Source organism: Brachypodium distachyon, chromosome 3 (genome assembly GCF_000005505.3).
Source record: "Brachypodium distachyon strain Bd21 chromosome 3, Brachypodium_distachyon_v3.0, whole genome shotgun sequence".
Lineage (NCBI taxonomy): Eukaryota > Viridiplantae > Streptophyta > Magnoliopsida > Poales > Poaceae > Brachypodium > Brachypodium distachyon.
Genome location: NC_016133.3, coordinates 59,325,682 through 59,346,635, shown reverse-complemented (window position 1 = coordinate 59,346,635; position 20,954 = coordinate 59,325,682). Strand labels below are relative to the sequence as shown.

The window sequence follows — 20,954 nt, the reverse complement described above, 5'->3', positions numbered from 1 at the left end:
TTACTAGTACCATCATATCGATCGATCTCAATCAAGCTGCTGACGTAGGGCAACATATATAAGATCGTTTTCAGCTCGTGGTGCACGATGCGCAATAATACCGATCCTGTTAGTTGAGTTCAATCAATTAAGAGCTCTGTTTCCTCATCTCTCACCTACGAGAAGCGGCGCATACAGAAATAGAAGATGTTGAGGTAGATCAAGTTCATATTGATGTTAACTTGAATACTTATTGAAGATTTCAATTCAAAGGACACTAGAAGAATGATGCTGTTCAAATAAAGATGTTGAGGTAGAGGAAGTTCATTATTCTAGTACTTTTCTAGTGAGGGAGATTTTCGCACCTGCATGTATTTATTGCTGTCAAATATATGACGCCAATGAAATAGAAAAATACTCTTAATTAATAATATGCGATAATAAATTATTTTACCCCGGCCGGTGGTTTATTTTTCTTGCTTCGCGCCCCTGCCTAGCGAGGAGAGGTGCATGCGATCCACCGGCCCATGGATCGTCGCTTAATTAGTACCGGTAATTTCCTTATTAAACCAGGAATGCAAATAATTCATGTCCTGGACAGTGAGATGATGAGCAGGTCGGCGGGTATGCGCGCGAACGTACGGTCTCTGTCGATCGTGTGCCACGTGCATTAGCGGAGCCGACGGCCTGCTCGCAGAGCCCGGACAAATTCCCTAAAAATTAATTATACAAGAAAAACACTACTCTGGTGGCTAATTAACACGCTGGCTAGCGGCATCATGGCTTCCCCAGTGATCGATAGCACTGGGGAAGCATGCATAGCTCGATGGAATCACTCCATGCGAGTGCATATGTCGCACCAACCAAATTTCTTTCGTCACTTAGTATGAAACGGAGAGAATGTATGATCGACCGATTCTGATCCCGCATGATAATAGTGAGATCGATTCTGGTCCCGCATGATAATAATGAGATCTCAACAAATTAACCAACAAACATACAATTGCACATGCCTGCCTATACTACTTATCACCGTCCAAATTAAAGCATTCATGCCACCCTAGCTAAAAATAGATACATCCATATTTAAACAAATTTGAATTAAGAATTTAGAAACGGGAGCAGGCAGGAACAATCCAGCGGCTTCTTATTGACTCTGTCAACACAACACTAGCTAGCTGGGTTTTCAGACTTCATTAACAGCGCACGCTAGCGGCATCATGGCTTCCCAAGTGAGCGGTCGAGCGCCGACAAAAACGGGACCCCGGCCCTCTGTGTGATTTGATGCGAGTTGCTAGCAGTGTGTCTGACACTGTGATGTTTGGTCCAGGTATGAACCAACCAAGATCACAGGAAAAAAAACAATCGCACATGCATGTATGAATCTCCTCCGGCCTATATATACTCGCCACCATCTCGGAATTAAAGCATGCATGCCACTTACAGCAGGCTTGCATCACCAGCTGCCACTCAGCTGGGTTTTCATCAGTCTTAAACTGAGCTGTGTTAATTACCTGAGCACACACACAGCTCAAGTCTGAACAAGCTAGTAAGATGGGGTTCGTGTCTCTGCTGCTGGTGGCATCGTCCCCGGTCGTGGAAGTGCTCCTCATCGCCGTCCTCGGCGCCTACCTCGCCTCCGGCCACGGCCACAAGGTCCTCCTCGGCGCCAGCGCGCGCACCGACATCAACCGCGTGGTGTACGCCGTCTTCACCCCGGCGCTCATGCTCTCCAGCCTCGCCAGGACCGTCACGCTCCGGGACGCCGTCTCATGGTGGTTCATGCCGGTCAACATCGGCATCATCTTCCTCGCCGGCGGCCTCCTCGGCTGGGCCGCCGTCTTCCTCCTCCGGCCCCCGCAGCACCTCAGAGGCTTAGTTGTGGCGTCATGCTCCGCAGCCAACTTCGGTAACCTGCTGCTCATCATGATCCCCGCCGTGTGCCGGGAGGAAGGGAACCCTTTTGCGGAGGACGGCGGCGCCGGCGTCTGCACCGACCGAGGGCTCTCCTACGCATCCTTCTCCATGGCCGTACGTGCACTACTTCATACTGCTTACTTGATTGTTTGTTTATCATCTACGACTAAATTAAATATCAACTTATTTATATATAAAGCTTGGAGGGCTGTACATCTGGACGCACACGTACAGCGTCATGAAGAGATCCAGCGAGATATACCGCAAGATGAATCATGAGTCCACGCTTGCTTCTGCTGTTGCTCATCATGGACACGACGAGGCAGCTCATGATGATCCCAAGAAGGACTCTCTGAGACAAGAGGAAGAAGAAGAAGAAGACAACCAATTAGAGGAGCCCAGCTGGAACGACGATGAGGAAGAGGGGCTTGTGTCCCAGCCATCTTCAGACAGCTTTGTCGTCCTAGACCATGAACGGGAACAGCGCCAAGCGGTAAGTTCAGTTTCACCTTTTCTTCAGATTTGCAGCTGCACGGTCAGGCTGTCTCTGAACCGAACTGAACTTGCTTGCATTTTCTCTACTGCAGTTGCTGATGCCGTTGGTGTCCAGCTACCATCTTCAGCATTCGGGTGGTAATAAGATCAGCGTGTGGGACAAGCTCAAGCATGGCACCCACCAGATCCTCGAGGAGCTCACCGCGCCACCCACCGTCAGCGCCGTAAGTTGTCGCTCCTAAATGCTGCACCTCCTCCTCGTCATGACATGAGAATCCAGACAAATATGATTTGGACGGAGCAGAACAGAAGAACAGAGCAGCTGATAAAATCGACTTGGTTAATTGTTGGTGTTGCCATCGCAGGTTCTAGGATTCAGTGTCGGCGCAGTGCCGTGGCTGAGATCGGCGTTCATCGGCGACGGCGCTCCCCTGAGGGTCGTCCAAGACGCCCTCAAAATACTAGGGTAATTTATATGTGCAACGCGTTCTCTGTTTGTTTTCTTCTTCAGTTTTGTGCAGAATTCACCTTAGTTTGCCAAGCAATTTGATAAAAACTACCTGCACCTTGCAGAGATGGCACCATCCCTTGTATTACTCTCATTCTTGGAGGAAACCTCACCAAAGGTACATGGCCTGAATGATCTGTCTGGATCTGAATCTAAAAATTGCAAGTGAAAAATGGTACTATATCTCTCTGTCAATGCCAGGTGTGCGAAAGACGGCGGTGTCGCGATGGATCATTGCTGCGATCATCGGCATCCGGTACGTGGCCCTGCCGTTGATCGGGGTGGCGGCGGTGAAGTCGGCGCGTGAGCTCGGGTTCCTACCACCAGACCCGCTGTACCAGTATGTGCTGATGCTGCAGTTTGCGCTGCCACCGGCGATGAGCATCGGCACAATGGCGCAGCTCTACGACGTTGCCCAGGAGGAGTGCTCCGTCATATTCCTCTGGACGTACCTCGTCGCCGCACTCGCGCTCACCCTCTGGTCTACCATCTTCATGTCCATCCTCTCCTAGCAACAGAGGCCGAGAAAAAGTGGCTTCCAAAAAAATAAATTAAGTGGGCAGAGTAGAGATGTTCAAACCATTTCTGGAGAAGCCCAAGTTAAAAAAGAACAAGTGATCAATTGATCCTAACTACTACTGCACTGCATACAGTTTTCTCTCTCTCTTGTTCTTTCCCCATTTTTGAGAGTACTTCTGATTCAATACAACCCTACTCCTCTAAAGAAAAACACAAGGACGGTGCAGATTAATCCGTAACCCTTCATAAAAAAAGACACGATGGACATTAAACAATATTTTCTTCTATCATTTTCGTGTGGAACAAGTGGCATGTATGTTAGATGATAGATTTGATACAAATATAATACACTACTTCGAAGTGTCGCAATTTTGTTTTTCAAAATGAACGAATCTACAAAATTGGGTGTACTCTGCGACTATTGGGCCTAGCTAGCGAGGTGGTTGGGCAGTACTGTAGCTAGCTTAATTTCTGGATGACCACTTAATCACGCACGGTGAATCGAAGATCCCATGATCATTCCCAGTGCAGTAGATTGACATGCAAGAGTGAGACGACAATGAGAGAGAAGAGAGTCCGGCTGCAGATTAAGAGCGGGCTGTAGCATGAGTTCTAAAAAACTTTGTCAAAATAAAATATGGATTAATAAAGTAGTGATACAGTGTACATATTTATATCTAACTACCATACGAGATTGTGGGGCAGTAATCTCGTTTTCAGGTCGTGATCACGAGGAGATACAATAACACGCATGCATCACTCTGCATATTGGCTGAGTTCAATTCAATTCCATCCAATCAATCAGGACAAGAAAGGAGATGCATGAGATGCGATCGATCGAGACATCCGTCCTTAAATAATCAACGGCATGCGTAATTTGGTACTAAGAATATATTTGCTACAGATTTATATGTGCAGGTGAATAACTTGTTAGCTAGCTATAGTATTCCTCACAAGGAAACATAAATTATTAGCACCAAATGCCTGGATCATGTGGATACGATACGATGCGATGCGAGCTGGCTAAGAATTAAAGCTCTACTCGCTGTCGATGATATCGTCAGATCAATTAATTGTCCGCGTGTGTTTGTGTCGATACGACAAGTTAACTAGCCAATGTTGTATGCAGAAGAAGAATTCATGTGTCGACAGACAGCGAAGTGATGAGCAGGTACGTACGTACACTAGCTAGCTAGTCTTTCTCTCCCGAGATCGTCTACCTACTACCACTCACCCAGAAAGGGATTTGGGAAACGGAAAATCAAGTGTTTAAAAGGTATTGCATGTGTTGGCGTTTATATCTACAAATGTGGTTAAAGTTGACAAAATTTGACCTAAGACAACATTATTTTTTTGAAACGAGAATCCAAAATGTTACAGACATTTAGAAACCCAGTGAGCAGATATTTCTTGGAAAAGTTAAGGACAGGTAATTCCTTGGAATAGTACCAGTAACAACACGCTGGTGCGGGTGATGGAGAATGTGAAGATCCCTGGGATGGATCTGTTGTGTGCCTATAGCTCGATGCAATCACTGACAGTGTGCTACGCATGCATATTACTATATATATGTGAACGCACCAACCATAAACTGGATCACTGTCGTAAGACGGATCTCAACTAATTAACCATCAAACCACCGCACATGCAATGTACACAACGGAGCCTAGCTAGCTAGGCCTATATATACCCATCACCACCCGGAACTAAAAGATGCAGACTTGAGCTAGCTGTGTTACCAATTAACTTGTGAATAATCAGCACAGCTCAAGCCTGTCAGTCACTAAAGTGCATCCATCAAGCATGGGGTTCATGTCTCTGCTGCTGCTGGCATCGTCTCCGGTCGTGGAAGTGCTCCTCATCGCCCTCGTCGGCGCCTACCTCGCATCCCCCAGCCATGGCCACGGCCTCCTCACCCCCACCGCGCGCACCCACATCAACCGCGTCGTCTACGCCGTCTTCACCCCGGCGCTCATGATCTCCAGCCTCTCCCGGACGGTCACGCTCCGGGACGCCGTCTCATGGTGGTTCATGCCGGTCAACATCGGCATCATCTTCCTAGCAGGCGGGCTCCTTGGCTGGGCCGCCGTCTTCCTCCTCCGGCCCCCGCAGCACCTCAGGGGACTCGTCGTGGCGTCGTGCTCCGCCGCTAACTTTGGTAACTTGCTCCTCATCATGATCCCCGCCGTGTGCCAGGAGGAAGGGAACCCTTTCGTCGTCCACCACGGCGACCAAGAGGGCGTCTGCACCGACCGAGGACTCTCCTACGCATCCTTCTCCATGGCCGTACGTTCTCCATCGATGCTTCATCCTCCATGATCTAGGACAAAGGAAAATTAATGGAGTATATATATGTGTGTGTACTAGCTTGGAGGATTGTACATCTGGACGCACACGTACAGCGTCATGAAGAGGTCCAGCGAGATATACCGCAAGATGAACGTTCATGACTCCACCCTTGTTCATGATCATCCCAGCAAGGACTCTCTGAGATCAGAGGAACAACACCAGCTAGAAGAGCCCACTTGGAACGGCGGCGGCGACGAAGAGGGGCTTGTGCCGTCAGATAACTCTGTCGTCCTCCATGAGAAGGAACAGAGCAAAGCTGTAAGTTGAGGTTCACTTCTTCAGATTTGCGCCTGCACGTACGGTCAGGCTGGACTGAACTTTGCTTGCGTTTTCTCTACTGCAGCTGCTGATGCCACTGGTGTCTACCTATCATCATTCCAGTGGGAATACAATGAGCAACAGCGTTTGGGACAAGCTCAAGCATGGCACCCACCAGATCCTCCAGGAGCTCACCGGGCCGCCGACCATCAGCGCCGTAAGTTGTCGCTCTTGAAAACACAACTGAGCAGAATACAAGAACAGAGAAGCTAAACTATGAGCTGGTTGTTGGTGTTGCCATGGCAGGTTCTAGGGTTCATCATCGGCGCCGTGCCGTGGCTGAGGTCGGTGTTCGTAGGCGATGAAGCTCCCCTGCGAGTCGTCCAAGACGCCCTAAAAATACTTGGGTAATCTATATGTGCAACGCATCTCCTACTTTCAATTTTCAGCTTTTTGCAGAATTCACATTAGTACTATGTTTGGCACATTGCAGAGATGGCACCATCCCCTGTGTTACTCTCATCCTCGGAGGAAACCTCACCAAAGGTACGTGACCTGAATTGTCTGCCTGGATCTGAATCTGAAAAGTGCAAGCAAAAATGGTACGTACTATAACTATCTGTCAATGGCAGGTGTGCGGAAGACGGCAGTGTCGCGGTGGGTGATTGTGGCGATCATCGGCATCCGGTACGTGGCCCTGCCGTTGATCGGGATGGCGGTGGTGAAGTCGGCGCGGGAGCTCGGGTTCCTGCCGGCCGACCCGCTGTACCAGTACGTGCTGATGCTCCAGTTCGCGCTGCCCCCCGCGATGAGCATCGGCACCATGGCACAGCTCTACGACGTCGCCCAGGAGGAGTGCTCCGTCATCTTCCTCTGGACTTACCTTGTCGCCGCACTCGCGCTCACCTTCTGGTCTACCATCTTCATGTCCATCCTCTCCTAGGAAACGAAAAGAACTGGCCCATACTCCACCTACCAACTGCCAATCATACATACAGGAGGGGATCAATTAATCCTAGCTACTGCGGCATACAGTTCTCTTTCCTTTTCCCCATTTTTTGAGAGAAGCAGCAGCAGCAGCAGCAAATTTGGTTTGGAACAAGTGGCATGTATGTATAGATTTGCTATTAATATAATACACTAGTAGTATTGATCAACTGAGCTGCCAGAACTCTTGAGCTTCTTCACCCACTAAAATCCAGTTCCCAATCAGAATGTATCTCAAATCGACCGCATATTATTCATCAAGTGTGAAGAATTAACACCAAATTACAACAAGACGAGATTGGGCACACATTATTCTGACGACAGGTCATGCCAATCGGCGCCCTCTCTTCAACTGCATCACACCAACTTATTGCTATCAATGCGGGGCACAAGCCCAGCAGTTTGCTCAACCCAGGAAGGGCCTACCATACACCATCAGCATCAGGCCCGGAAAATACACGAATGGATACAAGAGCACTAAAATCTGCAGAGAGGAAAAAACAAGGTGTAAATAAGACCTGGAAATGAGATCCTCTCCAAGAGAGACAAAACATAAACGAGATCCTCTCCAAGGGAGACAAAACATAAACATCAGCATCATGACATAAAGCAACTTCATGACTTGTCTGTCGAAGGCGGTGTGTTTTATGAAATATCATAAGGGAGATACCATAACCATGTAAATCACAGACAACTATAAACAGAGAATAAAATCAAAATGCAATATCCTAAAATAGACCCCAAAGGGCAAAATTTTTTGTATCTTAACTCTCTTGGCTTCATTATAAGCAAATATATTCACAGACAGGGAAAAGTTTTGGCTAACATCATAACAGGTAGGTGTCGCTAACAATGAGCGTGTATACCCACAAGTTCTCAATTAAGAGCATTCCTAGTGTAAGTTCAGCTATTGCACTTATGTGAATGCTGTTGGAACAAGCACAGCCGCATAAGCTGTTAGCTGATAGATTCTGTGGCACACCCCCACCAGCATTTCATAGCTGACAACAAGGCACAACAGCAGTATGCACAGACAAGTTAACACTAGTGCCTTTTGAAAGATAAAATCTAGCTCCGTAATACAGTTCATACATGAGCTATAAAAAATTGTATCATACAAAATAAAGCACACAGAAACAAAAGTCTGAGGGTAAATGATCCATTCATGTCAATCAGCAGGCGCCCGCTTTACATTTCCTGTTATTTAAAGAAAAATTGTGATGGTTCATATCATCCATACCCCTAGATTAATACTTTCTGTGGACTGGCTATAAATAACCCCAGTCCTCGGATATCACTAAAGAATATATCTTAATGGTTATGGATATAAATAAAAGGAGAAGCTAAACACACCACGCATTTAGATTCATAAAAGTTTGAACTTTCAACGTGGGACTCCTAATATGATCACTATTTCACATCGAATCAGTCTCCGGGCGTTGCTTTCTCTTATTCATAATTCTAACAAACTAGCAGAAACCAAGCAATATACTAATCTGACATAAAGCTGTCCTAGTTAGCAAACATCTACCGCACTGAATCACCAAAAAAAGATATGCTGAATGAACGCAATGCACACATAAAAAGAGACAAAGAAGACAAGGTACCTTTCTACTCCAAACTAGAGGTGGAGATAACCCTGGCACCGGCTCTGTCGAGCTGCGCGATTGTTGCCGTTGCTTTCAGCTTCCCTACCGACAAGAATGCGTCCACCATCCTCCGAGCAATCTCCTCCCCCTTCTCTGCCCCCTCAATGACAGCCACGGCGGTCGGCCCTGCTCCACTGATGGTGCATCCCAGTGCGCCAGCTTCCAGAGCAGCAGCCTTCACCGCCACCATGCCAGGTATCAGCGGCGCCCTGGTCGGCTCCACGATGCCGTCGGAGGACATGGCGGAGCCGATGACCCCGGCGTCGCCTTGCAGCACGGCGGCCACGAGGGCGGCGGCCTGGCTGGAGTTGCGCACGTGGTGCTTGATTGCGACGTGCTTGGGCAGCGCGGCGCGCATCTTGCTGGTGGGCGCCTCGAAGTCTGGCGTGACGAGGACGAAGTGCAGGCGGAGGGCCGGCGGGCACGGGAGGGGCATGAGGTGGAAGGGCTCGTAGCTGCGGACGAGGACGAAGCCGCCGAGGATGGCGGGGGCGATGTTGTCGGCGTGGAAGCCGCTGACGGCCTTCTCGGACTCGAGCCCGGCGAGGACGAGGTCGTCGCGGTAGAGAAGGGAGCCGAAGAGCGCGTCGACGGCCTTGGCGGCTGCGGCGGCGGATGCGGCGGAGGAGCCGAGGCCGGAGCCGAGGGGGAGGCCCTTGGCGAGGCGGAGGGAGACGGCGTGGGAGCGGACGCCGAGGGCCTGGAGCGCGGCGGCGGCGGCGATGCCGGCGCAGTTGCGGAGCGGGTCGCGGGAGAGGCGGTCTGCGAGGTGGGGCCGGGACGGGGAGGTGATGCCGGCGATGGCGACGGTGCCGGGGGGCAGGGACGGGTCGAGGGTGGCGGTGACGGTGTCGCCGAGGGAGAGGGAGGCGTCGGCGACAGCGCAGCCGAGGAAGTCGAAGCCCGGGCCCAGGTTGGCCACCGTGGCCGGCGCGAAGGCCGTCACGGACTTGAAGGCCGGGGATGGGTCCGGGCCCGGCGAGGCGGCTGCGGAAGCGGCGACTTTGAATCTCCTAGAGACGCGGAGAGACAGCACCGTTGCCTTGCGGGTGGTGGAGGGGAAGGAGGTGGCCGGAGATGGTACAGTCGCCGCCGCCGCCGCCATTTTGCTTAGTGCGTGCGGGGTTGGGTTCCTTTGCGCGTATTGGGGTTTTTGACCTTTGCGAGTGCGCACGGGTCGGGGAAGAAAGGCAACCAACTCCTGACAGGTACGGCCCACCGGACAGCCAAAGGCCAGATTAGATCATCTTCATCCCCCCACCAATCTCGTCCGCTGGCCATGGCGCTGCTCGTCGTGTTCCTCCTCCTCGCCGTCGTCGTGGACCTCGCCTCGGCGGTCGCCCCGCCGCCGCCGCCCTGCAGCCGGTCGTGCGCCACGCTCAACTGCGACTGTGAGTAGTGCCTCGTCTGATCCTGACCCGGTTCATCAATCGATCGATTTGGGGTGAAATCTGATCTTTGGATTTGATGCGTGCAGCGGTGGGGATCCGGTACGGGAAGTTCTGCGGCGTGGGGTGGAGCGGGTGCGAGGGGGAGGAGCCCTGCGACGACCTCGACGCCTGCTGCCGCGACCACGACCACTGCGTCGACAAGAAAGGTACCACCTTCTTCACTACACACTTTCAGAAATGGCATCTATCAGAGAACCAATCATACACTGGATTGCACTACGCATTGTTTGGCCATCTGAATCCAACTGGTGACAGCAGCCATGAGCCATGCCTGCAACGGCTTGAGAGTCTCAGACTTTCAATTGTTTCGCACATTACATTCAGTTGTTTCAGACTTTCAGATGTTTCAGACAATTCATATTCAGTTGTTTCAGACATCGTGTCTCAAGCATTCTCAAATTTCACAGCAGCCTCAAAATCTCAACTCTGAATTTCTACCTCCATGGTTCTTGATTATCCTGGGGCAGGTCTGATGAGCATCAAATGCCACGAGAAGTTCAAAAACTGCATGAGGAAGGTGAAGAAGGCCGGCAAGGTTGGGTTCTCCGGCAAGTGCCCATACGAACTGGCCATGGCCACCATGACTCAAGGGATGGACATGGCAATCATGCTCAGCCAGTTGGGCAGCCAGAAGATGGAGCTGTAGCTTACTGGTCGCTCGGTTGATCTTAGAGAGGAGGTATTCACCGACATTGCTTGATTGAAACTCAATTTGACTTTGTTTGGTTATTATTACCACACCGTAGTTATGATTTTTTTCCTTTAGAAAATCACATTGTTTTGGATTGGACAGCCGCAACGATAAGATGATTTTAGGTTCCTGTGCGTTTTGCAGCTTGTAGTACATTATTGGATCTTCTGCCCAGCTCTCATTTCTGTAAACTGGGTTGTCATGTAATTGGATCAAAATATTCACCATTCTCCAACTTGAGAATATAATTTTCATGTCGATCTAGTCGTGGTCTGCTTTGATTACTGCTTTGATTATTTTCATCGGGCTGGATGCTTTTTGATCCGAAATTTCTCCATTCTCTTGAGTTTTCTCCACCTCTCCGAGCCCAAAGTCTCTCATCTAAGTGAAGGAAACTTTAAGGATCTAGTTGAAGAAATCATTTGTTGACCTCCTCGGTTGTTTCTCATCTCCAATTTCTCCATTGCATTTGTTGTTTTGGGTGAGATTTGGGAGAGAGAAATTTGATCATTCTTTTGTCCTTGCTTTGCATTTGTTGCGTTGGTTTAATCTCTCCACCTTGATTTGTTCGAGTGAGAGTCTGTGAGCTTGTTATTAGACGGCTTGGTGGTTGTTACCCTAGTAACCTCTTCACGAGTTTGTGAAGAGGCTCGAGGTTCTCCTACGTGGTGAATTGTAAATTGGTCGTGGAACTTGGCATCTTCGAAGTGAGAAAGAAGCTAACCGAAGTGAATGGACCCTCTACTTCGTGGAAGAGGTTCAAGGATAATAAGGTGAGCCTTCGGTTCACCGCCCCCCTCCCCTCGCTAGGCAACATCTAAATCTTTTCACCTACACACAGTACTTAGTCGACTCACTGATCCGAGAGGCCGAGGCGGATGGTAAGTTGGTCGATCCACGCGCCCTGGGTTCGAACGGGGCTCAAATATTTCTAGAAGCCTTTTGTTTGTTTCTTTTCATTTTTTCTCCCGTCTGCATCAAAGATTTTGGTCATATGTTCTCTGATAAATGTTTGATCCATTGGTGTTCTCTCTGTGTGTGTAGTTTGATCTCAATGTATGATTTTTATAATCGTCGTTTCTCAAATTGAAAGAGATAGTAGAAAGTACAAGTAGATATAGCTAGTTCATTGCATAATTTGGGAGATATTGGCAATATTGCCCAAATACCCAATGAGTATGCGAAATGACTCTCCAACGACCCACTCCTCTCACTCACGCAAAGTGCCCCCTTCCCTTCCTTTTTTTATCTCTCCCTCGACCACACCCTCATCTTCGTCCTCTTCCTTACGCATCTTCACCGCCCCTGTCCTCCTCCCCACACATCGGCACCGCCGCCACCCTCCTCCTTCCCGAGCGCCATCGCCCTCTCTCGGATCCGTGCCGAGGGAGGCCTGATCCGCGCCGCTGTGCTAGATCTTGCGTCCCCGTCGTCCCGCACGCTGAGGGAGGCTAGATCTGTGCCGCCGTGCCGGATCCCGCACCGCCGCCATCCCCCCCTCCCTCATCGTTGTCGTCCTCCCTGTCGCCACCGCCTCGGATCCTGCACCGCCGCCATCCTCCTCCTCGTCACTGCTGCCCTCCCTCTCCTCGGCCGGATCTTGACGTCGCGCTCGTACCGACCTAGATCTAGCGAGTACCTTTTACCTTTTTGTTTTATTTGCAAATTTGGAAGCTACTTTCTCCGATCCTAAATTCTTGTTGTGGTTTTAGTACAAATTTGAACTAAAACCACGACAATAATTTAGGATCGGTGGGTTAAAAGTCTATCGGAGCTCCGCAAACTAACCTTTTTTTTTTGCGGAAAAGACTTGTATTACTCCGTAGAGAAATTGTGGCTTACAGCTTCAATGATCTCATCCGAATCTTGCTAGATCCAACATGCGTCTTTCCAGTTCTACCTAAGTTGGCCAGAATATGGCTAAGTTTGTTTTGGTTCCTACTAATTTTGCTCATACACACATTCCTTGTATGTACTCCATCTGTTTCATAATTCTTGTAAATTTTTTTTCTTAAAATGAGCGAATCTACACTTTGAACGGCATTTAGATACATTCGATAAAGTTGCGTCAAGAATTATGAAACGAAAGGGGTAGAAAATAGTCATCCTACAAGAGTGGAGGGTAAATTCAGTTTTTTTTCTTTATGCATGAACAGGGGATCACACGGGTCAAAGTTTGACCGTCAAACTCTACCCTCCCCAATGTCTCATGAGTGGCATTGCCAGGCTGGACTGGGAGGGAAGATGTGGGGGTGCCACGTGTACAACGAGCAGGACAAAGAGAGCGACGACGGTCGGAGCAGACAAGGAAGGATGTTGCAGGCCCCACTTGCCATCCACTCACTCACTCAGCTCCTTCCCCCTTCCTGCTCTCTCTGCTTCCTCGTAGTCTTCTTCTCCGTCGTCTTCTTCTTCTTGCTCCCTCTTCCCTTTCCCCTTTCTTCTTCTTCCTCCTTCTCCCCTCACACGGTCACACCCCTTTTCTCTTCGGCTTCTCCCGCCGGCCGGCGAGGTGCGCAATCCACTGATTGCATCCGAAGAACATGCCAAGCTGTGGCCTTCCTTACCCCAAGAACACATCGACCTGTTGTCAGTTGCTTGCATCAATTGTTGACTTTTTAATGAACAGCTTCCATAACATAAATGTTCACTGCTACTATGGCGAATGCTACTCTTAAGTTTTCCTTATACATTCTTCACTGATATTATTGCGTTGTTCATCTTTTGCAGGTAGTACCTGGCCGGCATGGGGTCAAGGAGGGGAAGACAGCAGCAGCATCCTGGTTCTTCTGAGGGCTCGCAGCCTCCGAACCCTGGAGGAAGAGGAGGACCAGGCGCAGGCGCAGGCAGAGGTGGCCGTGGCCCCGGTGGCGCATTTCCTCAGCAGGCGCCCCAAGGTCCTGGTGGAAGCCGTGCCGGGCAGCCGCCGCCGCCGCCGCCACCAAGGGGCCGCGCCGGAGATGCCATTGGTGGAATGAGGCTGCAACAGCAACAACTTCCTGCTGGTGGCAGAGGTGCGCGTGGGGCTGACCCGTCTGCCATTGGGCCGTTGGGCAGTCTACCTCCCGACCTGCTGCAGGCTCTGCCAATGCAGGCAGGCCCTTCAGTGCCAGCGCAAGCCGTGGCTCCGCTTGCCGTCGCCAGGCCTGGGGAGCATCGCAGACAAGCGATGGTACCGCAAGCTGAGGCTACCAGCACCGGCAGCAGCCAGGAGGAGGTTGTGCGTGCAATTCCGGCGTCAAGCAAAGCGATTCGGTTTCCTATGCGCCCGGGGAAGGGCAGCATTGGCACCAAGATTCTGGTGAAGGCCAACCATTTCTTCACCCAGCTGCCAGACAAGGATCTTCATCACTACGATGTGCGTTAATTAATTGTTGTTATTGTTTCTAATTTGATTTAATAGCACCCTCTTTTGAACTAGATTTTTTTTCAGCTTGCAGAGATTATATATGCGTCCTAATCTGATTTGTGCGCAGGTTTCAATCACTCCGGAAGTTACATCGAGTACTGTTAACAGAGCTGTGATCAATGAGCTGGTGAATCTGTACAAGGCATCTTATTTGGGTGGGAGGCTGCCAGTATATGATGGTAGGAAAAGCTTATACACAGCAGGTCCATTGCCTTTTAAATCACAAGAGTTTCAGATCACTCTACCTGATGATGATGATGGCTCCGGGGCCAAGAGGTCAGCCTTTTCTTATCAATATTTTTCTTCCAGTTTGTTGTGTTCAAATTGTCAATGTTTCTGAACTATTTTTTCTTCGATTTGATTCAGGCGGAAGAGGGAATTTAAGGTGGTAATTAAATTTTCTGCACAAGCCAACCTTCACCACCTTGGGTTGTTTTTAGCTGGGAGGCATGCGGAAGTTCCTCAGGAGGCAATACAAGTTCTTGATATTGTGCTGCGACAGCTGCCTTCCACAAGGTAGCCATGGCGTGCCAGTGCTAGTTATACTTAACAGTGACCATTTACGAAATGAGGATCAATAATTTTTAGTTTTTAACAGATACGCGTCAATTGGACGCTCCTTCTTTTCACCTGAACCGAACATGAGGAAATCCCTCGGTGATGGATTAGAAAGCTGGAGTGGGTTTTACCAGAGCATTCGACCTACTCAGATGGGTTTATCACTAAATATTGGTAAAATATTTCTCTCCTTTAGTCTCACACAGAAAATAATCTCATCAGTGGAATTTTCATATCGTACTTTGTTCTGCATGATTCTATCACATTAACTTTATCTGTTCCATTTGAGAGAAAAAACACATTTATTTCTCCTAGTTGTTCTTGTTGTGCTTTTCCAGATATGTCAGCGACTGCTTTCATCGAGCCATTGCCTGTAGTTGAATTTGTCGCAAATCTATTGAATTCTGACATTCGTTCGAGGCCCCTCTCAGACGCTGAACGTGTCAAGGTATTCTCACTGGACTAACTTTTCTTTTCAAGACCAAATGGGGATTTCTTGAACTGATGCATATATTTATATTCAATGCTGGCTTTTTCAAAATTTAGAACTTTTCTGCCATGTGCATTATTGTCTTGATTCTTGAGAGCAGACTAGTTTTATTATCACATATAATAGATTGTATCTTATATGTATTCTAGTATTTTATGAGTCAGCTGGTGTACGTGTTCCATTGAGAGATCACATCTTGATTGGTGGTATATTGTTATTCTGCTGCTTGAGGCTTTAACAGTACTTACTCACGCACTATCCGCCAAAAAAAAGTACTCACTCACACATTAAGGAAAGAAGCTTGTAATTGTATTGAAAAAACGTCGGGACTTTTTTTCTGGTCAACATTGGACATTTTTTTTGAAGATCTCCCTTCCAGTATATACATGTATTTGGAAATTTTATTTCCATGCTCATGCTGTATTTACACCTTAGACCAAGAAGGCGCTGAGAGGAGTAAATGTGGAAGTTACTCACCGTGGCAACATGCGGAGAAAGTACCGTATATCTGGTTTGACAGCCCAGGCAACTCGTGAGCTAACGTATGAACATTTTCCATCTTGTTCGTATAAGGCATTTACAAAATAAACCCTCTTATCCTGTTACCATATTCGCTGAAAAGGGTTGTTCTTCATGCCACAGTTTTCCTGTTGATGACGGGGGTACAATCAAGTCAGTTGTACAATACTTTCAAGACAGATACAGATTTTACATCCAACACACACACCTTCCTTGCCTTCTAGTTGGCAATCAGCAACGTCAAAATTACTTGCCTATGGAGGTGAGCCAAGTGTTATACTCCTTGATTCCGTGATTCCTACAACAGTCTTGTCGCGTTCATGCTTAAATTTTTGCACCAAATATTAAAATTACTTTCCAGTTTGATACGTGCTGATTGGAGTTGAGATTATTCAGGTATGCAAAATTGTGAAAGGACAGAGATACTCCAAGAGATTAAACCAGAATCAAATAAGAAATCTCTTGGATCAGACATGTCGGCACCCACGTGACCGGGAGCAAGATATTGTTAAGGCATGTAATTTATTGTTTTTCATGTCTGATGTGTTTCTACAGTTGTTTGTACAACTTCAATATAACTCTTGTCTATCTTTTCTTTTGTTTCTTGGTTACACAGATGGTTAAACAGAATGCTTATCAGGATGATCCCTATGCAAAAGAGTTTGGCATTAAGATTAGCGATCGTCTGGCATCAGTAGAGGCCCGGATTTTACCAGCTCCACGGGTAGGTTGGCCCAGTTTTTTGATTTTCACTCGTATTTTACCGTGCCCTTTATCAGGTCCAAGTGTGCTAAGCGAATGTGAGATCCTCTCTATGACTGTACAGAGGGCATGTCAGAATGTGGATGCTTAAGTTCCTTTGCCTGTAAACTTGTAGCTTTACAAACATGCTTTCTGTTGTGTTTTCTCTTCTCTTAATGCAGCTTAAGTACAATGAGACTGGTAGAGAAAAGGATTGCTTACCTAGAGTTGGTCAGTGGAATATGATGAACAAGGTAACTTCATAAACACTGTGCTGTTCACAGAGTTCACTTATCTTTTGTTTTGAGAATTAAAGATATTGTACAATGGGAGGTGAAGTAGATAAGAAGCAAATACTAGATACCTTTTTGTATCTGATTAATGCCGGACTCAACTCTGTCCCTCCCTCCCTCTTCCCCTCGAATAACCCTAACTCTATTAAATGGAAATAACCTGAATGGAATGAATAGGAAAACCAACTGAAAATATAAACAAATAACTTGTAGCCTAGTTAGACACTGTGGCCAAGAAACTTGCTGCACAAAGAGTACCATGCGTGCCAACAGTTCCTATGCAGACCACTGCCCTTTGCCTCCTGCATCACACCTTTTTTTTTGATACTGTCAAGCTGCATTGATAAATAAAGTTTCTGTTAGAAAACCTGATCCCAGCTAGCTGCCTTTGTTTCTGATCTACTTCTATCTTACTTTTGCTTCATCTTAGCTTAACAAAAGGTAAGTCCGAAGACTGCCTGTGCCTTATTCTGTTGAACTGTAGAATGACACTGGTGATATTGAAAAAACATAGTGCCATATATCTGACTTTTTTTTTAAAAAGTCTGATTTTTAATTTTGCCTCTGAATTTCATATAATTATATCCACTTGTCCAGCGTTGTTCAGTTGTAGACTGATTTTCAACACTGATTTTAAGTCCCATTAACCAAAGAGACTGATTTTGTCTTTGTATATGTTTGTGTATTCTGCTTGAATCTTTAATGTCCTTTTCGTTTTTTTATCCAGAAATTGGTAAATGGTGGGAAAGTCAGAAGCTGGATGTGTGTCAATTTTGCCTACAAGGTGCAAGAAAGTATTGTTCGTGGTTTCTGCCATGATCTTGCTCTGATGTGCCAAGCATCTGGAATGGCAAGTATTCTTTACATGCTTCTTACAAAACACACATATCAGTGAGAGGGAATCACACCAAGATCCATAAAAGCATAAACATGAACTGTAGGCTTTATACTTCAGTCTTCATCTAGTCTTTCACAAAAGTAACAGCATCATGCATCATCGTGACAGGACTTCGCTCTGGAGCCTGTTCTTCCACCTCTACCTGCACGTCCTGATCATGTGGAGCGAGCTCTGAAAGCTAGGTTCCACGATGCAATGATTGTTCTTGGACCCCAGCACCGGGAGCTTGATTTGCTTATTGGAATTCTACCTGATAACAATGGCTCACTTTATGGTATCTGAGAAGTGCAATATTGGAATCTTTACTGTACTTTGTTGTGCACATGATGTTCTTTCTTACAACTACTTGTCTTTTATCTGATGCTAGGTGATTTGAAGCGCGTGTGCGAAACAGATCTTGGAATAGTTTCGCAATGCTGTCTTGCGAAGCAGGTGTTTAAAATGAACAAACAAATTCTCGCAAACCTTGCTCTGAAGATAAATGTCAAGGTTACTGCTCATGCTATTACTTCTCCCTGCAATTTGCATTTCTTCTATGTTCCTTAACTTGCTGTCGTTTAATTTTGTAAGGCGGGGGGCAGGAACACTGTACTGGTGGATGCACTTTCAAGGCGTATCCCTCTGGTCACTGACAAACCTACGATTATATTTGGTGCTGATGTGACCCACCCTCATCCTGGCGAGGACAGCAGCCCCTCAATTGCTGCTGTAAGTAGGATATTACCTAACTACCTGTTCTTGGGTCTCAATTTTTTTTGGTTTTTGGAAAGGTTTGTAGGTACTTCAATAGGCAGTAACCATATCTTGTAGGTTGTAGCATCCCAAGATTGGCCTGAGGTTACAAAGTATGTTGGGATAGTTTCTGCTCAGGCGCACCGGCAAGAGTTGATAGAGGATTTGTATAAAGTCTACCAAGATCCAAAGAGAGGGACAGTTAGTGGTGGCATGATTAGGTACACTGCTCATTATTTTAATAGTTCTTCCTTATGAACTTCACAAACAACTCATTACACTGCAAAAAATGCAGGGAGCTACTTATATCCTTCCATAAATCAACTGGTCAGAAGCCCCAGCGAATAATATTTTACAGGTTTGTACCCCGTAAGTGGACACCAGGTCTTGTGCAATTTGCTTTTACTAAAGCCCAGTCTTGTTTACCTTTTTAAGGGATGGCGTTAGTGAGGGCCAATTTTACCAAGTTCTGTTGTTTGAACTCGATGCAATCCGAAGAGTAAATATCTACTAGATCCCATATCCAGTTCTTTATTTCTTCATATTCGTACGGTACCGTAAATTATGATCTCCTTGTGTCACCCAGGCATGTGCCTCCCTGGAGGCGGATTACCAACCGACGGTTACTTTCGTTGTGGTTCAGAAACGCCACCACACTAGATTATTTCCGCACAATAGCAATGATAAGAATTCAATGGACAGAACTGGGAACATACTCCCTGGTAAATTTTATAAACACCTATCACCACATATATTGCTACTATATTTTCACCCAACATCAACTCTGCTGCTGCTGATTAATCTAAAATAGTGCTTCTCCCATGTTCTACATTTGTAGGCACAGTTGTAGATTCAAAGATCTGTCATCCAAATGAATTTGATTTCTACTTGTGCAGCCATGCTGGCATCAAGGTAAACACCAGAATTTGCTTATATACTCCCTTCGTCCCTAAATAAGTGACGTGGATTTGTATAGATTCTTATACAGATCCACATCACTTATTTTGGGACGGAGGGAGTATGATTTTTTAATTATCTATAAGAGTCTAACAAACAATCTATAATGTCTTCTTTCTGTAGGGCACTAGCCGTCCTGCTCATTATCATGTCTTGCGGGATGAAAACAACTTCACTGCTGATGGATTGCAGACGCTTACCAACAACCTCTGCTACACGTAAGTCCTCTTTCGTTGGCTCAAATTTCTATTGGAATTTAAGTTTCTAACTTCTATCACTTCTGCAGCTACGCAAGGTGCACTCGTTCCGTCTCAATTGGTAAGTTGCATTCTTCCGGGAATTATTGTCAATGTTGTACTTCCTTATTTGGAGTACAACAAAAGTTCTACTTTAGTATCTCCTTACTAACATGACATTATTTTCTCAATTCTTCCATTGCAGTTCCACCTGCATATTATGCTCATCTGGCTGCCTTCCGTGCCCGTTTCTACATGGAGCCACATACCTCTGACAGTGGATCTGTGGCAAATGCGCCTGGAGGACGTGGACCGCTGTCCGGTTTGTCAACATCACGTGGTACTCGGGCCCCAGGTGGTGGAGCTGTTAGGCCACTTCCAGCTCTGAAGGATAATGTGAAGAAGGTCATGTTCTACTGCTAACGTCAGGCGTGTGAAGGTCGAGCTTAATGCCTCTTATCAATGTAACTGTGGAACAGAGTAGTAATCAGCCAGTTGATATCCCATGTGTTGTACTATGCTGTTCTATGTTTGCTTAGGTACCGTTTATGTGTTTACTTCATGGCGTTGCCTTCATGAATCTTGGATACTTTAATATGCCCTTGGCTGGAGCTAGAAACCTGATAATTTCAAGTCTAGTTTTGCCCCCCTTCTTCTTTTTCTTGTTGTTGTTTGATAAGATCACTTCTTCTTTTTATTGTTGTTTAGCTACTGTACATTTTTTTTTCCTTTCGGCCTCTCCTTGTTGCTGCGGCGCCGTTTTGAGGTTTTGTTTGTTGTTCCCCTTTCTGCCTTGTTTCCTTTTTCTTGATTTTGGCCTTTGGCTCTTGTACTTCCGCTTTCTTGGTGTTTCTTCTAATGAAAATGACATGCACTTAGGTGCTTGATTTGAGAAAAAAAAATGGCAAGGGATTTGGATTCCTGATGGCGGATCTGAAATGTAAGTTTGCTTCTGTCCTGACAAAATCGAGGACGAACGTGCATCGAAGAGGTGTCAATTGTAAGTTTGCGAGTTATCTTCTGCAGCAGTTTCTGAAACTTTGCTAGCTCTGCTCTGCAGATGATGTTGTTACTTGCTTATGCCGTCTCATCAGCCATTTTCTTGTTTTTATAAGTCGCAAAAGCAGTTAACTGATATTGCTTCTCTCAGGCTGGTCATCACTCATAAAGAGCATGTAATCTGCAACTTCCTTTACATGGAACGATTTCACTCTGCCATACTCTGTTCAGTTCCAGTTTCGTAGTTGGAGAGACTAAAAGTGACAGATTCCTGTCCTTTTCTATGCAAATATGCTTGGTCAAGTGCTTAAGAAACAGG

At 46.9% G+C, this 20,954-nt stretch overlaps 5 protein-coding genes across 5 annotated transcripts; 4 read left to right on the top strand and 1 right to left on the bottom strand.

The window, feature by feature from the left end:
- Positions 1–1,416: 1,416 nt before the first annotated feature.
- On the top strand, positions 1,417–3,555 carry LOC100822040 (protein PIN-LIKES 7). The gene is made up of 6 exons (XM_003573124.4): positions 1,417–2,010; positions 2,096–2,389; positions 2,484–2,615; positions 2,757–2,857; positions 2,965–3,017; positions 3,101–3,555. The coding sequence occupies exons 1-6, from the start codon at positions 1,534–1,536 to the stop codon at positions 3,409–3,411; spliced, it is 1,368 nt and encodes a 455-aa protein (XP_003573172.1). The 5' UTR covers positions 1,417–1,533; the 3' UTR covers positions 3,412–3,555.
- A 1,518-nt stretch (positions 3,556–5,073) lies between these two features.
- Positions 5,074–7,182, top strand: LOC100832965 (protein PIN-LIKES 7). Its single transcript, XM_003570683.4, has 6 exons — positions 5,074–5,704; positions 5,786–6,025; positions 6,111–6,242; positions 6,332–6,432; positions 6,519–6,571; positions 6,658–7,182. The coding sequence occupies exons 1-6, from the start codon at positions 5,222–5,224 to the stop codon at positions 6,966–6,968; spliced, it is 1,320 nt and encodes a 439-aa protein (XP_003570731.1). The 5' UTR covers positions 5,074–5,221; the 3' UTR covers positions 6,969–7,182.
- A 60-nt stretch (positions 7,183–7,242) lies between these two features.
- On the bottom strand, positions 7,243–9,799 carry LOC100833277 (homoserine kinase). Its single transcript, XM_003570684.4, has 2 exons — positions 8,620–9,799; positions 7,243–7,496 (listed from the first exon to the last, which is right to left on the bottom strand). Exon 1 carries the CDS (start codon positions 9,764–9,766, stop codon positions 8,624–8,626), a length of 1,143 nt encoding a protein of 380 aa, XP_003570732.1. The 5' UTR covers positions 9,767–9,799; the 3' UTR covers positions 7,243–7,496; positions 8,620–8,623.
- LOC100834204 (probable phospholipase A2 homolog 1) lies at positions 9,776–11,067 on the top strand (the record flags this gene model as incomplete). The annotated part of the gene is made up of 3 exons (XM_003570686.4): positions 9,776–10,052; positions 10,139–10,258; positions 10,580–11,067. Coding segments are annotated over 3 exons (576 nt in total), but the record flags the coding sequence as incomplete, so codon positions are not given.
- A 2,120-nt stretch (positions 11,068–13,187) lies between these two features.
- On the top strand, positions 13,188–20,285 carry LOC100821724 (protein argonaute 1C). The gene is made up of 23 exons (XM_003573123.4): positions 13,188–13,392; positions 13,534–14,161; positions 14,280–14,488; positions 14,579–14,728; positions 14,811–14,944; positions 15,109–15,218; positions 15,696–15,802; positions 15,903–16,041; positions 16,176–16,292; positions 16,396–16,503; positions 16,703–16,774; positions 17,541–17,663; positions 17,820–17,985; positions 18,079–18,200; positions 18,282–18,419; positions 18,522–18,664; positions 18,739–18,801; positions 18,879–18,942; positions 19,030–19,165; positions 19,282–19,355; positions 19,524–19,618; positions 19,687–19,718; positions 19,842–20,285. Exons 2-23 carry the CDS (start codon positions 13,550–13,552, stop codon positions 20,057–20,059), a joined length of 3,132 nt encoding a protein of 1,043 aa, XP_003573171.1. The 5' UTR covers positions 13,188–13,392; positions 13,534–13,549; the 3' UTR covers positions 20,060–20,285.
- Positions 20,286–20,954: the final 669 nt, after the last annotated feature.